This window comes from Nicotiana tabacum, chromosome 3 (genome assembly GCF_000715075.1).
Source record: "Nicotiana tabacum cultivar K326 chromosome 3, ASM71507v2, whole genome shotgun sequence".
NCBI classification, from domain to species: domain Eukaryota; kingdom Viridiplantae; phylum Streptophyta; class Magnoliopsida; order Solanales; family Solanaceae; genus Nicotiana; species Nicotiana tabacum.
In genome coordinates, this window is record NC_134082.1 from 200765429 (window position 1) to 200791280 (window position 25852).

At 38.5% G+C, this 25852-nt stretch overlaps 1 protein-coding gene, 1 long non-coding RNA gene and 1 other non-coding gene across 3 annotated transcripts; 2 read left to right on the forward strand and 1 right to left on the reverse strand.

The window, feature by feature from the left end:
- Positions 1-9841: 9841 nt before the first annotated feature.
- Positions 9842-12428, reverse strand: LOC107803970 (calcium uniporter protein 2, mitochondrial). Its single transcript, XM_016627772.2, has 2 exons — positions 11673-12428; positions 9842-10621 (listed from the first exon to the last, which is right to left on the reverse strand). Exons 1-2 carry the CDS (start codon positions 12309-12311, stop codon positions 10145-10147), a joined length of 1116 nt encoding a protein of 371 aa, XP_016483258.2. The 5' UTR covers positions 12312-12428; the 3' UTR covers positions 9842-10144.
- A 5494-nt stretch (positions 12429-17922) lies between these two features.
- LOC142175425 (uncharacterized) lies at positions 17923-21588 on the forward strand. Its single transcript, XR_012704467.1, has 3 exons — positions 17923-18029; positions 21108-21264; positions 21387-21588. It is a non-coding gene; the product is annotated as an uncharacterized LOC142175425 (long non-coding RNA).
- Positions 21589-23410: 1822 nt separating this feature from the next.
- TRNAD-GUC (transfer RNA aspartic acid (anticodon GUC)) lies at positions 23411-23482 on the forward strand. The gene has a single exon. It is a non-coding gene; the product is annotated as a tRNA-Asp (tRNA).
- Positions 23483-25852: the final 2370 nt, after the last annotated feature.

Genomic DNA, 25852 nt, shown 5'->3' on the forward strand with positions numbered 1-25852 from the left:
GTAGCACCAATAGTGGAGCCTCAGGTGGAGTTTGATGATTAGGTTCTAGCCCAGACCGTTCTAGCAAAACCAGCTCAGGTTCCAAAGGGGTTCATCGCTACCCCGGTACTTCGGGATGCTTTGGTCCGTCTAGTGGGCCTTATGGAGAGTGTTGCTCAGACCGGCACATTTCCTGTAGCACCAGCCGTCTCTCAGGCTGGGGAGGAGTTCAGACTCCCGCTACTCACACTCCAGAGCAGATGGCTCCCTAGTTTCAGACTCCAGCAGCTCAGTCAGTAGGGGCAGTTCCGCCGGGTGTAGCAGCAGAGACCGGTGACGGATCAGCTATGTCTTCTGAGGCCTTGTTGATATTGGACAAGTTCACCAAGCTCTTTCTAGTTCATTATAGTGGAGCAGCTTCTGAGGACCCACATGATTATCCTGACCGCTACCATGAGGTGCTACGGAATATGGGGATAGTGGAGACCAATGGGGTTGATTTTTCTGCGTTCGAGATGATAGGGTCCGCCAAGAGATAGTGGAATGATTTTGTGTTGACTAGACCAGTTGGGTCGCCTGCTTTGACTTGTGACCAGTTCTATTAGATATTTCTCGAGAAGTTCCTTTCTGTTACACTGAAAGAGGAGTATTGTAGGCAGTTCGAGCATCTCCAGCAGGGCAGTATGTCCGTCACTCAGTACGAGACCCGCTTTATTGATTTGGCCCATCATGCTCTTCTTATACTTCCTACCGAGAGAGAGAGAGGGTGAGGAGGTTTATTGAGGGACTTGCTCAGCCTATCAGATTGCAGATGGCTAAGAAGACTGGGAGTGAGATTTCTTTCCATGATGCAGCCAATGTTGCCAAGCAAGTTGAGATGGTTCTATCTCAGGGGAGTGGTCAAGGGTCTAACAAGAGGCCGCGTGACTCTGGTAGATTCAGTGGGGCCTTATCTGGAGGTCGAGGTACTTTTGGTAGGGGACATCCTCTCAGGCCATTTCATTCAGCACTTCAAACATCCCATGGAGCTTCAGAGTGTCGTGGTCCTTATGTACCTTCTTCAGGGCAGCCAGCTTATAGTGCACCACCAGCTCTTATAAGAGCACCTCCTCTTCAAAGTTATTATCGCGGTCAGTCTGCTCGTTTGGGTTAGTCTCAGTTTTCACAGCCACATTATCAGGATGGATGTTTCGAGTGTGGTGATTATGGGCATATCCAGAGGACCTGTCCGAGATTAGTAGGCATTCTGGCACAGCAGCAGGGTTCCGGGCCATGATTCCAGCACCAGGTGCACCACCGCCCGTTCAGCCAGCTAGAGATAGGGGTCAGGGATCCAGAGGTCTAGGTCAGGCTAGTGGAGGTCAGGCCGTTAGAGGTGGAGGCCAGGCCGCTAGAGGTGGAGGCCAGCCAGCAGAAGGCCGTCCCAAAGATATGGTTCAGAGTGGTGGGGCCTAGTCCCGATGTTATGCTTTCCCAGCCAGGCCTGAGGTTGAGTCATCCGATGTTGTTATCATAGGTACTGTTTCAGTTTGTAGTAGAGATGCTTCAGTTCTATTTGATATTGGGTCTACCTACTCCTATGTGTCATCTTACTTTGCTTCATATTTGGTTGTGCCTCGTGATTCTTTGAGTGCTCTCGTGTATGTGTCCATACTGGTGGGGGATTCTATTATTGTAGATCGTATCCATCGCTCGTGTATATTTATTATTAGGGGGTCTTGAGACTAGCGTAGATCTCCTACTTCTCGATGTGGTCGATTTTGATATCATTTTGGGGATGCATTTTCTATCACATTATCATGCTATATTGGACAGTCACGCCAAGATCGTGACCTTAGCCTTGACGGAGTTGCCTCGATTAGAGTGGAGAGGGACTTGTGGTCATTCTACCAGCAGGGTTATCTCTTATATGAAGGCTCCGCGTATGGTCGATAAGGGGTGTTTGGCTTATTTGGCTTATGTTTGTGATTCTAGTGCGGAGGTTCCTTCCATGGATTTTGTACCAATTGTTCGAGAGTTTCCAGAGGTATTTACTGCAGACATGCCGGGGATGCCACTTGAGAGGGATATTGACTTTTGTATTGATTTGGCTCCGAGCACTTGGCTTATTTCTATTTCGCCATACCATATGGCCCTGACAGAGATGAAGGAATTGAAGGAGCAGTTGCAAGACTTGCTTGATAAGGGCTTCATTAGACCTAGTGTCTCGCCCTAGGGTGCACCCGTGTTTTTTGTGCAGAAGAAGGATGGATCGATGAGGATGTGCATATATTATCGACATTTGAACAAAGTCACCATCAACAACAAGTACCCATTGCCGATGATTGATGACTTATTTGATCAACTTCAGGTTTCTAAGGTATTATCAAAGATCGATTAGAGGTCTGCAACCATCAGTTGAGGATTAGGGCACCCGATGTCTCTAAGACAGCTTTTCAGACTCGGTATGGGCATTATGAGTTTCTAGTGATGTCATTTGGGCTGACAAATGCCCCAACAACATTTATGGATTTGATGAACTGAGAGTTCAAGCCCTATTTGGATTCCTTTGTGATTGTTTTTATTGATGATATCTTGATCTACTCCCGCAGCCGAGAGGAGCATGAGCAGCATCTTCGGATCGTTCTTCAGACTCTGAGAGACATCCAGTTATATGCTAAGTTTTAAAAATGCGAGTTTTGGTTGAGTTCAGTTACCTTCTTGGGTCACGTTGTATCAACTGAGGGTATTCAGGTACATCCTAAGAAGATCGAGGCAGTCAAGGACTGGCCTAGACCCACATCAGCTACAGAGATCCAGAGTTTCTTGGGATTGGAGGGTTATTACCATCGGTTTATGGAGGGGTTCTCATCTATAGCATCCCCGATAACCAGGTTGATCCAGAAGGGTGCCCCGTTCACATGGTCGAACGAGTGTGAGGCAAGCTTTTAGAAGCTCAAGACTATTTTGACTACGGTACCGGTATTGGTATTACCCACAGGTCTGGGCCATATACAGTATATTGTGACGCATCTCGTATTGGACTTGGTGTGGTATTGATGCAGGGGTGGCAAGGTAATTGCATATGCTTCACGACAGCTAAAGGTTCACGAGAAGAATTATCCTGTTCATGACTTGGAACTGGCAGCCATTGTTCACGCACTGAAGATTTGGAGGCACTATATATATGGCATGTCGTGTGAGGTGTTCACGTCATAAGAGTTTGCAGTATTTGTTCTAGCAGAAGGAGCTCAATTTGAGGCAGAGGATGTGGTTTGAGCTACTGAAGGATTATGATATCACCATCTTGTATCATCTCGGGAAGGCCAATGTGGTGGCCGATGCTTTGAGTAGGAAGTTAGCTAGTATGGGCAGCCTTGCATACATTCTAGTCGGTGATAGACCGCTTGCATTATATGTTCAGGCCTTAGCCAATCAGTTCGTGAGGTTGGATATTTCTGAGCCCAGCTGTGTTTTAGCTTGCACAGTCGCTCGGTCTTTCTTGCTTGAGCGTATCAGGAAGCGATAATATGATTACCCTCATTTGCTTGTCCTTAGGGACATAGTGCGGTGCGGTGATGACAAGCAGGTTACGGTTGGAGATGATGGAGTTTTGAGGATGCATGGTCGTGTTTGTGTGTCTAATGTGGATGGGTTTCGTGAGTTGATTCTAGAGGAGGCTCACAATTCTCAGTGTTCTATTCACTGGGGCGGCGCCAAGATGTATCAGGACTTACGACAGCATTATTGGTGGAGGAGGATGAAGAAGGATATTGTTGCATATGTAACTCGGTGTCTAAATTGTCAGCAAGTAAAGTACAAGCATCAGAGACCTGGAGGTTTGCTTCAGAGGATAGAGATTCCTGAGTGTAAGTGGGAGCGTATCACTATGGATTTTGTTGTTAGACTCCCACGAACTCAGAGAAGTTCAATGCAGTTTGGGTATTGTGGATATACTGACCAAGTCAGACCATTTCATTCCTGTGGTAGTTACCTATTCTTCAGAGCGGTTGCCAGAAATTTATATCCGTGAGATCGTTCGTCTTCATGGCGTGCCCGTGGCTATCATTTCTTATCAAGGTACGCAGCTTACCTCGCATTTCTGGAAAGCAGTGCAGCGTGAGTTTGACACGCGGGTTGAGTTGAACACAACATTCCATCCTTAGACGGACGGACAGTCCGAGCGTACTATTCAGATATTAGAGGATATGCTTCGCGCTTGTGTTACTGACTTCGAAGGCTCTTGGGATCAGTTCTTGCTGCTAGCGGAGTTTGCATACAACAACAACTATCAGTCGAGCATCCAGGATGGCTCCGTATGAGGCATTATATGGTAGACGATGTCGATCGCCGTTTGGGTGATTTGAGCCGGGGAAGGGTCGGTTATTGGGTACAGATTTGGTACAGAATACCTTGGATAAGGTTAAGATCATTCAGGATAGACTTCGTACAACTCATTCCAGTAAGTAGAGTTATGCCGACCGTAAGGTTCGTGATATGGCATTCATGGTCGGAGAGAGAGTATTGCTTCGGGTATCGACCAGGAAGGGTGTAATGAGGTTTGGAAAGAAGGGCAAGTTAAGCCCTAGGTATATCGGGCCTTTTGAGATCCTTGAGCGAGTGCGAGAGGTGGCCTACAGACTTACGTTTCCACCAAGCTTATTAGTGGTACATCTAGTATTCCATGTGTTCATGCTTCGGAAGTATCACAACGATCCATCCCGCGTGTTAGATTTCAGTACTGTCCAGTTGGACAAGGATTTGACCTACGATGAGGATCCGGTGGCTATTCTAGACGGACAGGTTCATCAGTTGAGAACGAAGAGTTATTCTTCGATCCGAGTGCAGTGAAGAGGTCAGCCTGTTGAGGCAGCTACCTGGGAGTCCGAGTCCGATATATGGAGCAGATATCCCCACCTTTTCACCAGCTCATATACTTTTCTATGTCCATTCGAGGGCGAACGGTTATTAAAGAGGTGGAGAATGTGATGACTCAAAAGGTCATCTTATGTTTTAGAACTCGATTCTGTATTTTGAGGCCTTCAAAACCTCATTTTATTCCTCCTCGATTTGCATGCGCAGTCCGGTCGTGTTTCTGGAAAGATTTTATGTTGAAAGTTGATAAGAATAATAATTTTTGCCTTTAAAAGTTGATTTAGTTGACTTCGGTCAATGTTTTGAGTAAACGGACCAGGACTCGTGTTTTGGCAGTCCTGATGGGTCCTTCCGAAATATGGGACCTGGGCGTATGCCAGAATCGAATTCCAAGGTCCCTAGCTCGAGAAATGAATTTTTGATGAAAATTGAAAGACGAAAAATTAAATGGTTTTAAGAATTTGGTTAATGTTTGATCTTGTTGGTATCGGCCCCGTATTTTGGTTCCGGACCCGGTACAGGTCCAAAATAATCGGGGTTTTGACACAGTTACCCACAAAAACAAAACTATTTACCCTAATCTACCAATTTATTTTTCTACCCATAAACTAATTACATTTCCTACCCATAGTAGGTTTTGTGGGGAGTTTTTTCTTTATTCTCAAATTCTTTTTTATTTCTATGCTTCTTTTCCTTTTTTTTCCTTTTTTTTTCTTTTCTCCTTTTCTTTTTTCTCGTTTTCTTCTTATTTTTTTCTTTTTTCCTTTTCTAATTTCATTTAACTTCTTTTTTTATATTCTTTTTCTCTTCATAATCTAATTTCATTTACTATTTTCACTATTTTTTTATATTATTACTAAAGAAAAATCAAATTGTGTACCAATTAAATGTAGCTAATACAATCAAAAAAAATATTACCTAACATATGATACCTGTATAGTATATAGCTATACTAACAGGGTATACAATTGTACGCAAAGAGTTAAAAAAATTTAATTCAATTATTAAACTGAAATAATATCAGTTGTCAATAAAAAATTTAAAAAATTCTAAAAGGATCTATTTGTAAGAGTATATCGTTACATCATATAGCATACTATATATTTATTTATTTTTGCATTTTCAATTTGCCCCTCACGCTGGGTAAAAGCTTGAAACAAATTTTAAAAAAAAGGCAAGTGAATTTACGGGTAATAAGTATACTATTATAGTATATTGTATACTATTATAGCATATTGTTATAATATCTTGCATATTATTACAGTATACCATAATAATATATTGTATACTATAATAGTATACTGTTGCAGTATAACTATATACTCCTATAGTATATTAGTATACTGTAGCGGTATACTGTTTTATAAAATATAATGGTGTACTGTTGCAGTATAGCTATATACTCCTACAACATATTGTATACCGTAGCGGTATATTGTAGCTGTGTTCTTCTTCGATTTTCAACTGAAAATTTCGATCTCAATCACCTCAAATCAGCTCCAAATGCTATCAAATTTCAGTATGAACTTCCAGAAGGTACTATAAGCAATATTTAACTGCACCCACTTTGAATCAAACAAGAAATCTTCAAAAATAAAATTGAGATTCAAGCCCAACAATGGTGGATATTCTTATTAATCCGTAATGGGAAGATTCTCAAAAGATGATATTAGCATGGAACCATGCAAATCAATTGGTGTTAGCTCAAAAAAAGTCAATTAATGTGTCTCTGCGTCTGGGGTTGAGTCAAAAACCCATGTAGAGCTTTTTTCCCAGAAAGTCGATAAAGAGGATGATTGCCTCTAACTATTCTGTTGTTGACTTAGTAGCACCTAGTTCTTCAGGGTCACTAATTATATGTGGATTCTTTGAGTCTTCCTATTTCGTCAATTGAGGGGTCTAGATTGCAAATGAACCTTATTGCTTTGATATATTTTCATCGCTTCCATCTTTGGCAAAGCAGCGACTGAAATTAGCGAGTAAATAATTTGGGCCCCATGGGTAGGAGTAGTAAATAGTTTGGGCCTGGGTACTGAAGGGTAAATAGTTTGGAATTAATGGGTATAAAGTGAGATTTTCTCAAAATAATATTTATACTTTATCTATGAAATTTGGTAAGAAACGAAACTGATTTGACGTGATTTGGACGTCCGGTTGTGAAAATAGGAATTTCATAGTATTCATAAGAATGTCATGTGATTTGGTGCTAAATTTGTAGTTCTAGGTGTTATTTTGGAGATTTGATCGGAAGAGCAAGTCCGTATGATATTTTTAGACTTGTGTGCATGTTTGGTTTGGAGTCCCGAGAGCTCGAGTGAGTTTCGAATAGGTTTCGGAGTGTTTTGGACTTGGAAAATCTTGCGTGTTTTGTTGTAGCTGGTATTCTGATACTTTCTGCTTCGCGATCGCGAAGGGAAAACTGGGCTGGGGGAGGGCTTCACTCTACATGAACGCGAGACCAGGGTCGCGAACGCGACCGATCAACCGCGAACGCGTAGCTTTAGGAAGGCTGGTCAGGGGACCTGGAAAACCCTATGCGAACGCGAGCCCTGTATCACGAATGCAAAGGTAGGGCGGGCTAAACCTTCGTGAACCCGTAGTGTTTCCCGCGATCTCATAAGTCCTGATAAGGCTGCTCTTCGCGAACGCAATAGTGTTCATGCGATCGCGATGAACATTGTCGCCCAACACTTAAAACAGAAGCAAAAATGAGAATTGGCCATTATTTCAAAAATTTCAAAACTAGAAGCCCTAAAGGCGATTTTCAAGAGACAATTTCTTCCTCAAAGTGTTGGTAAATGATTCTAAACTACTTTCTTTTCATTACCGATTACATTTCATGAATTTTCAACCTAAAATCTAGGGTTTTCATGGTGGAAATTGGGGGTTTGGGTAGAATTAGGAATTTTTTTATAATTGGAATTTAGACCTCGATTTGAGGTCGAATTTCGAAACTAATTACATATTTGGGCTTGGGGGTGAATGGGTGGATGGGTTTTGGTCCGAACCTCAAGTTTTGACCAAGCGGACCCGGGGTCAATTTTTGACTTTTGGGGAGAAATGTAGGGAAACCTAAATTTATGTATTGAAATTGATTCCTTTAGCAAAATTTGACGTAAATAAGTTAATTATGTCTAGATACGAGTGATTTAGAGGTGGAATCTAGAGGAAAAGCGGTAATTGAGCAGTGAGTGGCCTGTGGATCGAGGTAACTGTTGTGTCTAACTTTGACTCGAGGGATTAGGGATCCTTGACTTAATTGCTATGTGACCATCTGAGTGGCGTATATGTGAGGTGACGAGTACCTATACGCCGCCAATTTATTTGTTGTACCCGTTTTCTTCCCATTCTTATTATATTGTCTTCCGTGCCTTAACTGTCACATGCTTTACTGGTATTTCCATGTTTAATTGCTACTTGTCAGATATTTATTTTTCGTTGTTAAAAGTATTAGATATCCTGTAGTTTTATTGTCTCATATTATTGGCTTAAGCTGGTTTATCGGTGTTTTATGGTATATTTTGGATTGGTTTCACTGAGTAGTAGTATTTGTGTGAAATTTCATAATGTACAAGCTTTCCGTTTGCTCTGGTTTGAGGTTTAAATATTGTGAAGAGTTTTGAGTAAACTGTGAAATTTTTGTTCTTACTGTGTAATTGGTACTAATATGGTGGGATTGCGTTGTGCGCCGTAACAAGAGGAATAAGGGTGATATATTAAGGAGGAATAAGGGTGAAATGCTATTATATGGTGGGATCGGTTTGCGCGCCGCAACTGGAGGAATAAGGGTGATATATTGAGGAGGAATAAGAGTGAATTGCTATTATACGGTGGGATCGGGTTGCACGCCGCAACTGGAGGAATAAGGGTGGATTGATATGGAGTAATAAGGGTGAATATTCATATTGATATTAATTATATGGTGGGATCGGGATACGCGCTGCATCAGTTTGTGTGTTTATGTATCTTTCTTCTACTGTGTAAGTTATTTTGTAGTTTTGCAATTCACTTAAAGATTGGTTATAACTGGATACTGATAAGACATTTGAGTTCCGTGTTTGTTTGTTGCAAGTTATTGCTTTATTTTGTCCTGTCCTTCTTTCTACTTTTATTATACACTGTATGCAGGTTATGTTGTAATTGCCTCGCCTTAGCCTCATCACTACTTTGTCGAGGTTAGGCTCGACACTTACCAGTACATGGGGTCGGTTATACTGATACTGCACTCTGCACTTTTTGTGCAGATTTTGGTACCGACTCGAGTTGATCGAGATTTTAGCTGTTGGACCCGCTATCCAGAGACTCAAGGTAGATCTGTTGGCGTTCACAGACCTTGCGTCCCCTTCTACATCTCAATATTACTATTTTTCTTTGTCTCCAAAAAAGTTGTAAATTTCTTTCAAACTGATGTTTGTAGAAAAATCATAGTGTGTTCGTGGATTGTGACACCGAATTCTGGGTAGTAATGGTAATAGTATATAAACAAAGAGGATGTATACTTGCTTTCGCAATTATTTCTACTTGTTTTAGCTTGTTTACTTTTAATCACTGTAACATAAAGGAAATTGATTAATAATACTCTAACGTTGTCTTGCCTAGCAAGTGTGATGTTAGGCACCATCACGGTCCCGATGAGAGAAATTTCGGATCGTGACAAATGTGATGCATTTTGATGTTTGTCCTATTCTTATACCATTAGATTTCCCAACAATCTGGGGAGATAAAATGGAAAATCAATTACTTTGCCACCTCTCTGTTTTTGTCTTCTGACAAGGACGAGATTATTTTTTTGTTAATTATTTGTAGGCATATCCATTGAATCAAATACACAGTACAAGAATCGGTAGAGATCAACTTTAATTATTCTAGCCTAATATTCTAATGAGATTTCTCAAATGAAACCATTGGAAATGATAATCAGAGATTGCTCCAAGAACCCTGGTCCACATTTCATATGTACATCAAGAGAAGCGCAAACTTTAAGTTTGGTGAGCAAAATATCGGCTAAGTTTGAAATTTCTTTAAATTCCATTATTTCATAAACCCTCCACTTAATATACATTAGCCGTGACATAGATAAATCGAAACGTTAATCTAGGTCAAAAGTAAAAGTAAACAACAACAACGCCTCAACCCAAATTAATTGGGATCAGCTCTATGCATCCTCTATATCCATTTGACTTTAACTTAAAAGTAAAAAAGTAAAAAAGAAAAGGCAAAATGTGCCATCCGTCCTTTTCATTCTTTGGTTCCTCTTTCCTTCACTATTCCTAAACAATATTCATCAAATGTTCATGTAAATTGCCAGAATCTATGCTGCGGACATCATAGATGATGAATGAAATGTTAAGGTGTTTCCAGCAGGTATCGTCGAATGAGGATCACAAGCTCTGTGGAGCTCATTGTACCTATGAAGATCAAAATTATGAAGCTTCATCAATCGCTTCTGCTTTGCACTAAACCGGCTCTGGAAAAAACCTTCAAAAGAAGGTTCTTTGGAGGTCCTAAGGAAGAAAGCATAACCAGCCATGCAGTAAATGGATGTGACATAGAAGCAAATAGGCTCCATTACATCCCATGATAACTCCCAGAAAGTGAGCCTCATGAAAGCTGAAGTCTGAATCACAAAGTAACCTAGTCCACGCCACAACTCTGTCCGCACCAATGATTCTGCCTTCTTGTCAATTGCTGCTTTCTTCTCCTCCATTTGTTGAAGCTCCTTCATCATTTTTGGGTCATTTGGTTCGGCCAAGGGCATTGGCATTAGGCCTTTCATGGCTTTCACCACCTGTAGCAACAAAAAAGGGACCAAAACACTTGGGTAAAAGAATAGAACTCCACTTCACACGCCTTATTTCTACGTAGATTATGTCAGAATGATAATGACTTCCCATTTGCAGTACATAGTTAAGCCTGAAACCCGTTCAGCTATATTGGACTAATTTATATACTTACTCCTATATGGTTAAACAATCACACACACACGCAACTTAAAATTCTGAATCTATTCAAAATAGTGTCTATTCCACCAGCGTTATGTTGGGTGCCAAACAGACTGAACGAACAAATGGACTTTCCTATAACAAGCAAGACAAATTCTCACCATCTTGAATTTTCCAATTTTCTACAGTTCTGATGCGTCAAGCATTAGAAAAAAACAAGCGGGGGAGTTAAAAAATGAAAGAGGAATAGATGTATTTCGTTTGTTTCTGGTGGAGGATTTACCAATTTTTGGACTCCACTAAAACTTGAATGTCCTTTTCCTAATCCCTTCCCCACCAAAACAGTATCTCTTGTCACTATTTCAAAGAGAATATTAGTTAAGTAAAAACAATTGGATGACGTTTAGTTCAAAAGTTTGCAAAAATTGAAAAGGCAATAAAAGGTTTCTTGGCTTTTGTGGGAGAAGAGCTTTAGTAGCCAACAATTTCAGTTTCTTAAAAACAGGGGAGGGTGTGAAATGGTGTAATTTTGGGTCTTTGAAAATGGTCCAACTGATGCACTCCCATATAAAAGTCACCATCTCGTTTTAGAGATCTCGAATAACTTTGTTTCACTTTCCTGTCGAAGAAAACATAGAGAAAAAATAGATAAAAGTTCTATCAGTTTTCGGTAGACTTGTAATACAAAAAACAAACTAATAATAATATGTCTCAGAACTGAAAATGACAAAAGAAAAGATATTTCAACATCAAGTACTTCTCAGCAAATGCAGCAAAGTATGAGCTAATAAATGCACATAGACATCAGGTAAATCTGATTCTTGGCTAATTATCAATATCCACAACTAAAATTAAAAAAATGCACAAAAAGTGAGGGGAAAAATAAAGAAAACCAACCTGGTCAGGCTTCAGGAATACGATATTTCCCAAAACAATTACAGTTCCCGATTGATCGAGCATCTTCGCGAATTCTAGGGCTTGATCATCGTTTGGACAAGCTCCATTGCAGATCTGAATAAATTCCGCGTACGAAATCCAATCCTTTTCCATCTGTTTTAGCCTAGATTTCACCACCTCAAGCTGCGCCAACCTCAGAACCTTCTTCGCATCCGCCAACGTGAATTTCCCCTCCTCCGCATCGGAGTCCTCCTCCGGCAACGGTTTCTGATGCGCCGGTGGGATGAGTCCGTCGAGTCTGATCCTATCTCTAGCAATGTCCATCCCTCTCAGTTTCTCAAGGAGCTTTTCTCCTATGGGAAGAGACCGGAGCTCCGGCGACGTTGCCAAAGAGTCACGGTGGAGATATCGCCGAAAAAAACGATCGTCTCCGGGATCTGGAGCTCTCTTACTAGGATTTGAAGAGGCTATCGATTTGGTCATGGTTGAGGAGCAAATACGGCAGGTTGTTAGGGAAGGACGAGTAATATTGTAACCATTGAAAAGACGTTCAGCTAACATTTTCTTGAACGCCATTGATAACGAAGAAACTCTGTTCTTCTTTTGGTAAATATTGTAGGTTACGGATCTTTCAACCATGAGAAAATAGTGTTGTAATCGCCTTGTATTTATAGGTCCTTTTGCCGTTAAAGAAAAGCTAGGTTTTTCCTTTTTTGTTTTTTGGTTAACAAATGCTAGGTTATTTTATCCTTCCCCGCGAGATAATCAGTCGTGACGAGAAAATGAATATTCCCAAAAATATAAGGCAGGTAAGATAGCGGTATTCGTTACGAAAATATCTTATCGTGTATGGTTCAACTTTTGTTTTAAACGGCGTTTGGGGAAAATAAAAACAAAGTGTGACACAGCAAATTGTGTCGTTTTTTGAGCGGGTCATAGTATGATCCAATTCGTTAAATTTATTAAAATAAAAAGGCTTGTATATTTAAGTAAGGAGTTATAGTCCTAATTGTTCAATTATACACATCTATAAGTAATTTTTTACATTTTTAGCTAAAGATGATCTTTCGAAATTCTTTAAATTTTAAAGAAAAAATTGTCAACCAATCTCTTAGAGAAAAAAATTAAAATGATTTCGGAACTGTTTACCAACACGTATTCATTGGAAATTTTAGTGCCTTCAAATAAGTAATACTTTGAGAATTAACTCGAATGCGGCATTAATTAATCAACTCAATGCGTCTTACTATAGGGTAATCGAGCATTTAATTAACTATTTCACGAGGAAAAATATCAAGGGTGGTCATTTGATCACCGTACAGGTGGTTGGCTAGAGTTGCTCGGGCAATTACTATGCTGATTGTTACTTTCTCCGGTTCACAATAAATACTCTCTCCGATCCACAATAAATGATCAATTTGCTTTTGGCACGTCCATTAAGAAAATGCTAAATTCTATATAAAAATTCCTAGTATGATTAAATTACCTTTAATTAAATATTTAATGTGAGGAGTAAGAAAACTTTTTAGGGATATGTACATAAGGATAATTCTGTAAAAATAAATTGAATTCTTTCTGATTATATAAATAGACATTTATTTTGAACCAAAATAAAAAAACAAATTGATCACTTATTGTGAACGGGAAAGTAACACAAGTAATCACGAGTGATTAGAGCAACTAAGAAATAACAACTTTGGGAAAATAATGGTTCAAATCGGCTAGTATTTGTTTTTCGTTTTCCAAAAAAAAAACGTTGAAGATATAAAAATCGCAAACGTGTCGCCACATATATTCCGAGGTGGCGGGGTCCCGTAAAGCTGGGGCTTTGCTGTATATGGCGTAGGGGTCGGGCGATTAATTGGGTTAGTTTAATTGTTTCCAGAAAAGTCGGGAATCATAGTTTGGAAAATAAAGAATTGCTGCGTAAGTTTATGCTACTTGAAAATAGTACTTAGCATAAAAAGATGTAACCTCCACCAAGTCCAGCCTATTCATAAGGCGAGCCGATGTCTTTTAACGCTTAATTCACTAAGATGATACAACTTAGGCTTACTTTTCTCCATCTTTTCCCATATTTTTATTTTTATTTTTCTTGTGAATGGGGTGAAATGTAAATAACGAAAAAAGAAAAGTGATATAAGTAAAGACTTTAGGTAGTCATCATCATGCACCTAAATGGTATAAGTTGAAATCAGAAACATTAATTATTATTATTGATCACTGGTAGCTACAAAGGTGGTTGTGGCCAGTGGCGGATCTAGGATAGCGTGCGGATTCCTGGAAATTCGGTAACTATTGCACGGTCCTTGTATATGTATTAAAAAATTTATTAAATATATATAAATATTTGATTGTGAATCTAATTGATAATGTGAAATCGTTATAGGAACCCATAAACTTCAAAGTCTGGATCCGCCTCTGGCTGTAGCCTATTCTCGTGTTATAGCTAAGACTAGGGGTCGCAAAATAGTTAAAAGAAAACAGTTAACCACCCATATTATCCATTAAAAATGGATTGGATAATGAATTTTTAAAAACGGATCAAATATGGATAAGAACCATATTATCCATTTAGAAAATAGATAACCAATATGTAACCAATGGATAACCAATGAGTCTAACTTTTATATTTGTAAAACCTCAAATTGGGGGTTTCCTCAAGCTAGGGAGACTAAGAATTCTCCCAAAAGTGATCATATACAAGAAGTCATGGATAATATGGTTATCCATCATATTATCCGCCAATCCATTTTTTATCCGTATTAAATATGGATCGGGTCGAATAATTTATCCGTTTTTTATTACCAGTTTTCGATCCAAACCATATCCGACCTGACCCGCCCGTTTGTCACTCCTAATTAAGACTATCTTAATTAAACTCTTCTCTAATTTGTTTTTCTTTTTTAATTCGGTACATACCCTGAAAAATGGATCATATTCATTGCGGAATCCCAAAATACTGCTGTATAATGGCATTTTCTTTTCTGCTTTTGATTATTATTTCCTTGAATATCGTAAATGATTCAAGATACACACGAAGACTAGAGAGACCATATATCATTTTAATACGTGAAAAAGTAATAACTTGTAGTTCAGTGTTGGTATTATTTATAATGCAAAGTCAAAAATTTCTTTTTGAAAATTCATTTACAACTAATAGCCATGAGTCTTTTAAATTTTTAAGTGTTCTATCTATTTTCAAGTGGCTTCTTGCATGAAGCCTTAAAGTGTTGAATGACTTAGACAAATAGCTATGCAAATCTATCACGTGTCTTCGTACATGAAAGACTAATAGCCTGTTTAGCCAATCTTTTTTTGGCCAAAAGTTTTTTTTTTTTTTTTTTGCGAAAAAATACTTTTGGCCAAAAATTGAGGTGTTTGGTCAAGCTTTTGGAAGGAAAAAAAGTTCGTTTGAGGAGAAGCAGAAAAAAGTAGCTTCTCTCCAAAAGCACTTTTGAAAAAAATACATTTAGAAACAGTTTTTTAAAGCTTGGCCAAACACTAATTGTTGCTCAGAAGTGCTTTTCAAACTAATTAGCCAAACACAAAATGCTTCTCACCAAAAGTACTTTTGAGAAAAACACTTTTGAAAATAAGTATTTCTCAAAATAAGCTGATTTTTGCAGCTTGGCCAAACGGGCTATAAGTACACTTGTTAATATTGAAGCCAAGTAAACTAATATATTTGGACAAATGTTAAAAGGCTCTCCACATTTGTCATACATACAACTTTGCCTATATTGCCTATAAATAGGATGATCATTAGCCATCATATTCACTCAATTCTTAACCAATAATTCATCTTGCTTATCATTATTTTCTTCCGACAATATTTTAATTTTTGTAACAGTTACAGAAAATACCTTCATCTTCTCTTTTTTCTGGGCAACTGGGCAACTGTTTTGTGCAAATTCTAAACTTCCAACCACGAGTGCACGTGTTTGGAGGAGCTGTGGAACCTTGGGAAACAACCGGTCTTAACAATTTGCACCCAATCGGACCGAAATCGCTTTCAAAGCAATAGCTTGCCACGACACAATATTTTTTATAAATTGTTCTTTCCTTCTTGTTCTTAGTCAATATTATCTACTCATTTTTTTTCTTACAGTTCGCACAAGTATTTCGTGATGTGATCATCGACCGTATATTTATATTACTTCTCCATTTATTTATGCATGCTCTCGGCCGTACAAAAGCTATAATAAACTGGATATAGCCTTATTCCTATCTTTACAAAACATTAAAAAATAATTATATGATTCGTATAATTGATACAGTGACTCTAGACATCGCGGCCATTGAAGCCATATCCTAAAGAAGTATGATTACAATAGACTAAAGGATAAAGTATACTATAACTATGCAGCTAATTAGAGATAATGCAGAAGGAATTAAAGATTGGGAGAATAGCTAAAGCCGTTGGAAAGGATGAGATTGACACACCATTTCTTGCCAAAAAGAAAATTCGAAGAGAATATTAATAATGATGTGTCGATTGAGGAATATGGTGGGAAATGAATGACGTAGAACTCGTTCCACGGATAGATTGACATGGATGCCACAATTATCAATCTCCAATCCATGAACCACACAATATTTAATGTCGTAACTCTTCAACTTTTTTTCTAATGTTCTTTGCCCATAATTATTTCATTGAGCGTATTGGATGCTTATACCAATTGGTCTATCAAAGCCATAAATGAAAAAAAAAAAAAAACATTCGTTCACTTGGAGGACAAAATTAAAAGATCAAAATTCTCAAAGGGAAATCAACAAATATACGCCTTATTTGAATTGTGCTTTCAATACTAGGATTAGAACAATGATAGAGACCGATTTCAAGCTAATATGCCGAGAACATACAGCATCTACGATGAAATGAGTGCGCACCATTAAAACATAGAATTGCCTTAGATTTGCTGAGTTTGTGTTTCTTTCTTTTTTGATTCCTGGGGTTTGCTTAATAGAACCTTAGCCTATTTTAACGTTAGTTTCTACGATGGCATATATTCCCATGAATACAGTCCTATGAACAAAATTATCATATATACTGTAGTTTCTATTCCTCTTCATCACTTTTCTTTCCTCGCACTGATTTGATTGTGACTCGTGATATTTTATCCTTTATTGACAATTGATGTTTTATTCTATATAACTGAAAGAATGAAAAAGAGCTGATGTAGATTATTTTCATTGTCTTTACATTCACTACCATTGCTTGTATATACATCTACCTCCTATACATATATAAAGTGTATGTATAATATTCCTAGACAAGGTATATTGTTTACTATGTGATCCCATACTCACTTTAGTGTATTTGCACTAATACAAATGTGAGCATGTGCTCACTCATGTGCTTGGCACTTAACAAATGAATGGCCCAGATGAGTCAGAGACTCTTTTAATCTAACGGTCAAGGTTAGATTGCAAGAGGCAATTGTGTTTGGTCTGTTTGGATGCTTCTTTTGTGTCAACATCCGCATCTGCTTCGATGCTTCTTCTTCTTCTTCTGTTTCAACAATAACTAGCTTCGATGCTTCTTCTTCTTCTTCTGTTTCAACATCCCCCCTCAAGGTGGAGGGGAGAGAATGGACCCCCAGCTTGGATAAAATGCTCCGATGAGAACCCCCAGATAAGGGTTTGGTAAATAGATCGGCGAGCTGAGATTCGGACGGAACAAAAGAGAGAGATATCAAACCGGACAGAAATTGTTGACGAACGAAGTGACAATCCAACTACACATGTTTGGTTCGTTCATGAAAAACTGGGTTACGAGCTATGTGAATGGCGGTTTGGCTATCCGAGTGAACAGGCACTGGTAAAGTGGGGGAAGCTGATAGATCTGCAAGCAATCGGACTAACCAAGTGATTTCTGCGGTCACCCTTCGCATAGATCTGTATTCCGCCTCTGCGGAGGACATAGAGACGGAGATTTGTTTCTTCGATTTCCAAGAGATTGGAGCTCCACCAAGGGTGATGAAGAAGCCACTAACAGATCGGCGAGAATCTCTACAAGCCGCCCAGTCTGCATCACAAAAAGCGAGTAGATCAAAAGATGGATGTGCATTAAGAAAAATCCCTTGAGAAGGGTCAGTGCGCAAATAGCGAAGAACACGCAAAGCTGCAGAATAATGGGACATGCAAGGACGTTGCATATACTGGCTCAAACAAAGGACAGCGAAAGAGAGGTCCGGCCTAGTATTTGTTAAGTAGTTGAGCTTTCCAACAAGATGGCGATAGATGGTAGGATCAGGCATAGGCTCTCCCATATCAGCTTGCAATTTAGAGTAAGGGTCGAGAGGTGAAGATACAGCAGGACCTGTGCAGTCAAATTCAGCCAAAAGTTCCAAGGTAAATTGCCTTTGCCCTACTATAAAACCATGCTTTTCTCTGAGAATTTCCATACCCAAGAAATGATGAATGTGCCCAAGATGTTTTACTTTGAATTCTGAGTGTAGAAAATCTGCAAGTTGTGCGATTTCTGTGGTGTCATTACCTGTGAGGAGTATATCGTCCACATATACAACTAATATGGAAATTAAATCACCTGATCGCTTAAAGAACAGTGAATAGTCATTTAAAGAGCTGGAGTAACCTTTGTAATTCAGAGCCCCAGCTAACCTAGCATACCATTGCCTCGACGCTTGCTTTAAACCATAGAGTGATTTCCTTAGTCGACAAACAAGATTAGGTTGAGAAGGAGTCAAGCCTGCTGAGAGTTTCATATAGACCTCTTCTTGCAAATCCCCATGCAAGAAAGCATTATTAACATCGAGTTGTGACACATTCCACCCCTTCTTGATAGCCACAGCCAAAAGACACCTGATAGTAGTCATTTTTACCACAGGTGAAAAGGTTTCTGAATAATCTATCCCTTCCCTCTGAATGTCCCCTCTCACCACCAACCTAGCCTTTAGCCTTTCAATTGTACCATCTGAGTTATGCTTAACCTTGTACACCCATTTATAAGGTAAAGCTTTCTTCCATGGTGGTAAGGATACAACATCCCAAGTGTTATTTATATCAAGTGCTGAAATTTCAGCATCCATAGCCCTTTTCCAACCTGGATGGATAGAGGCTTGTAAATAACTGCTAGGTTCTGATGTGGTAGAAATAGATTTAAGGAGATGCTGGTTGTCTATAGAAAGAGCATGGAAGGAAAAGACATTTGGCTTGAGAGGTTTGGATAGACAGGAACTAAGGTCGGATAGATAGATGCTATTGCAAATATAATCATTTAAGTAGGCTGGTTTCTGAGTTACCCTGTCAGACTTTCTGACTGATGGAGGTGGAATTGGAATAGGTGTGCTGATTGATGAAGGAGAAAATGTTCTGGACAGAATGGGTGAGTGAGAAGAACATGGAGTAGAAGCAGAATCTGAAGGGGTCAGGTTGATGTTGGTTGAAGTAGAGGGACCAGGACATGTAGCAGAACTGCTAGGTGAGGAGTGGGTAGAGGAGTGGTTAGATGTCCCAGAAGAGTATTCTGTTGAGTTTTGGGGTAAGGTATCTGGTGGGATTGTGTCTTGAGGAAAGAAAGGGAAATCAGATGTGAGAGGTGAGTGTGAAAAAGGGAATTGATCTTCATGAAACCTAACATCTCTAGATACAAACACCTTCTTAGTGACAAGGGTCCAGAACCTTGTAACCTTTCTGATGTTGTGCATATCCCAGGAACACACAACCTTTTGCCCTAGGCTCAAACTTCCCTCTGTTGTTAGACAAAGTTGAGACATAGCACAAACAACCAAAGCTCTTGAGAGATTCATAGCTAGGTTGTGTACCAAGCAATACCTCATAGGGTGTTAATCCATTTAGAACCTTAGAGGGGATTCTATTGATCAGATATGTAGCTGTCAACACACATTCTCCCCAGTATTGGAGAGGCACCTTAGAGTGAAATAAAAGTGCCCTTGCTACTTCCAAAAGATGTCTATGCTTCCTCTCAACTACTCCATTCTGTTGAGGGGTAGAAACACAAGAGGTTTCATGTATAATCCCTTCTGATTCAAGAAAACTTGCCTCTAGTGAACCTTTTCCTAGTTCCATGGCATTATCAGACCTGATCTTCTTAATTTTCAAGTTAAACTGTCTCTCTGTCATGCACATAAATGATTTCAAGACTGAAAAAGCATTCCCCTTAGAACTTAAGAGAAAGGTCCAAGTGGCCCTACTATAGTCATCCACAATAGTCAAGAAATACTTATAACCATTATAAGTCACAGTCTTGAATGGCCCCCATGTGTCAATATGAATCAAATAAAAAATAGCATAACTCTTAATATGACTCAAGGGGAAAGGCAGTCTGGTTTGCCTAGCTTGAGGGCAGATGTGACACACACAATCAAACTTAGAGGGAAACTTAATAAAATGCAGATTTCTCATTACTGAAAAGGGCAAATGCCCTAGCCTAACATGCCATTGCCTTACAGTAGCAGTAACAATAGCAGGTAAAGGTACTGAAAAGGAAACAGGGGTAGAAATGACACTGGAATTTCTTCCTTTTGGAATGGAAACTACATTTTTTCTAAGAAGAGAGACAGACTCTTTACTAGTTGGCTGAAACAGGTACAATCCATCTCTAACTTCACCAAAAACTTGTCTCTTCCCCACTAAAGGGACCTGCAATATACACCCATTAGAAGTTAGATTCAAAGAACAACTGAATTGAAGACATAACTTATGAACAGATAATAAGTTATACTTGAAAGAAGGTACATGAAGCACTCTATGAAGAACCATATCAGGCTGAAGAGACACACTTCCTATATGTGTAACACATAACTGGAATGAATTAGGTAAGCTAATGTGCAAAGGTGCAGGAAGAGGAGTAAGAGATAGGAAAGAGCTAGCATCAAAACACATATGTTCAGAGGCCCCTGAGTCAATTATCCATGTTTTAGTGTTGAAAACAGCAAGACAAGTTCCTGTGTGTTGGAGTATGGTACCAGCTACAGCATTAGCATTGATTTCTGATGTTGTTGCTGCTGCACTTTCAATCTGGACTTGCTTGATTATGTTTACTAATTCTGACACTTGCTCCTTACTGAAAAACTGGTTCTGACTGCTGATGTTTCCTTCACTACTTGTTTCCTGTGTTGTCACCACTGCATTTCCCTTTATAGCAGGCTAATAATTTGTTGATTTTGTGAATTGAAAATCATCTGGGAATCCTATTAGTCTGTAGCAATCTTCCCTTACATGCCCTGTTCTCATACAATGACCACAACTCACATTAGGATTGTATTTCGCCTTCCTTTTGAACTTTTGTTGCATGTTCTGAAAGTTCCCCTGTTTCTGAGGAGTTCCCCATGATTTCTGAATATTGTTTCTTTGATTAAACTTCCCTTGAGCTCCTACCATAAAAGATGCACCATCTGTTGGATATTGTGGGCTAACAAACATTTCCCTCTGACTTTCATCTTGCAGGAGGATGGAATAGGCATGATCCATACTTGGAAGAGGGCTTATCATGAGAATATTGCCTCTTGCAGGTGCATACACATCATTCAGTCCCATTAGAAATTGGATGACTCTCTGATCCTCCAGGAACTTGGCTACTTTCTTCTTCCCTTCACACACACAGGTACAAGTGCACCTTAAATGTGAGTTCAGGGAATCTAACTCATCCCATAATTTTTTCAGAGTTGTGAAGTATGCTGCAATATTGCTATTTCCCTGAACTGTCTTAGCAACTTCCTTTTGTAGGTGATAGAGTTTGGCTCCATTGGATTGTCCAAACCTATGCTCAAGACTACTCCAAAGTTCTTTTGCAGATTTGGAATAGATTACACTGTCTCCTATCTCTTTAGTTAGAGAATTTAAAAGCCATGAGGTTACCATGTCATTGCACCTACTCCATTGTGCATGATCCTTTGAATCCAAGGCAGGTTCATCACAAATCCCATTGATGAATGTCAGCTTGTTTTTGGCTGACAATGCAATGAGTATTGACCTTCTCCATCCTGGGAATCCTCTTCCATCAAAAGGTGAGGTCACAAGAGTCATCCCGGGAGCATCTGAAGAGTGAAGAAAATAGGGATGGTTGGTGTCATGACTGACTGCTTGACTGGTTGGTGTTACTGAAGAATCTGTTCCAGTCATGGTGATAGAACAAGTTGAGTTCAAGGAGGAAAATTAGAAGATGAAGTTGAAGGATAGAGCAGAGGTCTGCTCTGATACCATGAAAGAATGAAAAAGAGCTGATGTAGATTATTTTCACTGTCTTTACATTCACTACCATTGCTTGTATATACATCTACCTCCTATACATATATAAAGTGTATGTATAATATTCCTAGACAAGGTATATTGTTTACTATGTGATCTCATACTCACTTTAGTGTATTTGCACTAATACAAATGTGAGCATGTGCTCACTCATGTGCTTGGCACTTAACAAATGAATGGCCCAGATGAGTCAGAGACTCTTTTAATCTAACGGTCAAGGTTAGATTGCAAGAGGCAATTGTGTTTGGTCTGTTTGGATGCTTCTTTTGTGTCAACATCCGCATCTGCTTCGATGCTTCTTCTTCTTCTTCTGTTTCAACAATAACTAGCTAGTATGGTGAATTTTCTATCACTCAAATATCCTTATTTTTGTATATGTATCATCATATTTTAAGTATGAACGATCTCTTCTTATTATTAAGTAACTTTTTCAGACTAATTAGGCTTGGAAATATATATTCAAATCTTAACCAAGACATTGGCACCATTATCATATGTATAATTTTACAAAATGTGTTTTATTCCTTGAATTAACCAAAATCAAGGGCGGAGGTAGAGAGCCGAGTGCAGGTTCTGTTGAATCTATGTAGCTTTGGTTCGAACCATGTATTTGTCTTTAAAAAATTATTGAATATGTATAAATTGTTATTTTAGAACCTAGTAACTTAAAACAATTAAAATTCTGAACTCATAAACTTGAAAATCTGGCTCCGCCTATGTTTTCATTATGCAGCCAATTATTAATGAAGTTAAAAGAGAGTATTTTAAGTTAAGAAGTGATCTGAAACTCCCACCTCCAGTTAATCATTTCTAAAGCATTCACTGAAATCTATGCTCGATCTTGCCTCTCTGATTTTAGGTGACTTACCTTTCCAATATTAGTTTTGTTTTAGATTTCTGTGTCAGATTTTTCTAGATTGTTGTGAAGAGGAGTATAATGGAAGAATATCCTTGAATTATTCCATACATACATGCATGAATAATGAATCACAGGGACTATGAATAATTAAAGTCGTGAATGATTAAAGAATTAGATTTAATCTCTTAATTATATTACTCTTTCAATTCCTCGCTATCTTCAACTTCCAAGTTCCCGATACGCATATTGTTAATTACGTCTACTTTTGCTGTAATCCTTGAATTCTTGAATTTGAAAGACAGCAGGATAACTTCAGCTAGAAGAAGTACTTAATATATTAAAGAAATAAACAAAAACATTAAAGGACTTTAAAGAAGAAAACAAAGATGCAGCTAGCCGCCGCCACTAAGTTTTATCAAAGATTTCAAAGCTATGTGAATGATCCATCCCGACTCCTTTGTCTTGCATTTGCTTATTTCATCTATGAAATCCTCCCTAAAAATATGCTGCATGGTTGTAGCCTGTAGGTAAAGTAGAATTTCGTTTTAATAATGGAAGTTTTTATCAGCTACTTTCGAGCAGAATTCCGTGTGAACAGTTGGCAATCTATATATTATATACCATTGAATAACTTTGCAGCAAGGTCGTTGTAGTATAGTGGTAAGTATTCCCGCCTGTCACGCGGGTGACCCGGGTTCGATCCCCGGCAACGGCGCTTCCTATTTTTTTGGGCTTTTTTCTCTTCATCACTTTTCGTTTTTAGCAGAATCTGTGAATGTATTAACGGGCCTAAATCTGTTAAGCCCAGTAGATTGTCCAAATAGATCAACCCATGTTTATGTAGCCATAAGATCAAGACTGAAGCATTTTGGGCTAAGAGTACCTTCGACAATTTTCTCCAAATATTTTTAAAATATTTTAATCATAGTAGTTGTTATCCTTAGTACTTTTTAGTCAGTTTCCTCTAGATACAGTTAAAGAATTAATATCCACATTCTCCTAGAAAATTAAATATTTTGATTATCATATAAAATATTCCAATCTGATAATCTTCCTTAATCCAACATTAACAACGGGCTAAACTAAGGTTGCTACAATAATGTAAGATGAGAAACATGTCTATCATATTAACTGGAAGGTCACGACTCACGTGCGAACATGTCCTCCTTTCTACAGTACAAGTGTGTCTTTTTCTGCTACATACTTAAGAAACCAGATTGGAATCCCTGGACCAAAACCTATCCCACATTTTCATACCCCACAACCACTTGTGGACTTGAGAGTGCAATTTAATCTGCCTTGTCTCCTCATCTCTCATGTTTCCTTTTCCTTACCTTCTTTTCCATGCTATAGTCCGTACTTACTTGAACATTGATTCCCAAACTCTTGTTTTTCTTTTTCTAAGTTACATGGTGTTAGATCTAATTTGTGTATACTTTGACTATTTCACTAGATATCTCGCATTTGGCTCGCACATGTGTCAAGTGGTTTTGTCTACCAAAACTTAAGCTGATGGAAAAAAAAAAGAATCTAGTAGGTTTTTGTCTCTCGGAACAATAGTCTTATGATTTTCACTCGCTTCATTGGCTGTTAGGTCGCACCTTTTGGATGTATCAAATGTCATTTTCGTAACACTTTTTTTTGTGTGTGTGGTTGATATTGACGAGTGAGCAGGGTCCGAACTGTTCTCTCGACTTAGTATCAAGAACAGTTTCACATTAGGAAATTAGAAACAAAAGGGAGAAATACAAGGACATAGACAGAATGACAGCAGTCTAGATTTAGGCTTCTCTCAGCACCACAAAAAAAAAAAAGGACTCTTCCTCATAACAATAAGAAAATGATTTATTAGCTAACCAAATTGATGTGCTGCGTCTAGAATACTCTCTAGATATTTCTTTTTTTGATCTTAAAAACACTGTGGTTGATTTTTTGGTTAGTGTATAGACATGGAAAAGGACCATTTTAACAATTGTGGTTAAAATAACCGCTTGCAATTGGTTGTCAAAAATAAATGTGGCCTGGTAACATACACGAGCACTAGGTTAGACAATGGATGCTGCTTAGTGAGAGTTATCTGCAGGAGCAAAAGATGGGACATGTTAAATAATTGCCCTGTTCAAGGTGACATGCTCCTTATAAAAAGCCATATTTGGTAGGAATGACCGAATGAAGGTTATTATTCATGAATAATTTAATATGAATTTGAATATTTTTGTGCCTCTTGCCTTTCTGAATCACAACTCCTTAGATTTGATGTTAATAAAATAGTTGATGTTGTTGAATCTTGACCACAGTGTACGACTTGAGCAGTTGAAGTACCTGTGAGTCTAGGGAGTGAGCTTTGACTGATGGGATTCCTACTGCCAATAATAGAAGGATGAAAATGAATTCCTTAAACATGAAAAAGAAAAAAGAAAATTGAAGAATTAACTCAAATAGACGTTCACTAATTTCTTACATTAAAAATAGCGGGTGGATGTATAATGTGTAAAATACATATATAATGCATGTATAATTATGTATAATTAATGTATAATCGATATATACCAGCTACAAAAAGTAAATAGTGAATCTGACCGGCTATTTTTTGTAACAATCCGCCTTTAGTAATTATTTTTTGGTAAATCGCCTTGATTACAAATTTTCTATAAGAATTGATATTGTTGGTGCATTGGCATGAGGTTATAAAAATTATAATAAGAAAATTACAACAAAACACAGTAAGAAAAAATCTTTCTAAGAAATTGGGAAAGCTTTTCTTATATGGCCAACCAATGGGGTCCATGTTTCAATGCAATGTCCTTCCTCTTAAGTTGCTGAATATTGCATGCCTTGGACCACGCACCTTAGTCTTCTACTATAAAAGAAGACCTTCTATTATTCCTCCTTCCACTTCTCACCAAAACTTCATTCTACAATTCTTGGCACACTAAAAACCTAGAATTTGTTTCTCATTCATATTTGAGTGCAATTAATTTTCAATTTTAGATGAAGGGAAGCACTGGAGCTAAGGATGGTAACTCTAAGAAGAGGATGTCAAGTAGAAAATTAGGAAAGTTTCTCAAGGAGCAAAGAGGAAGAC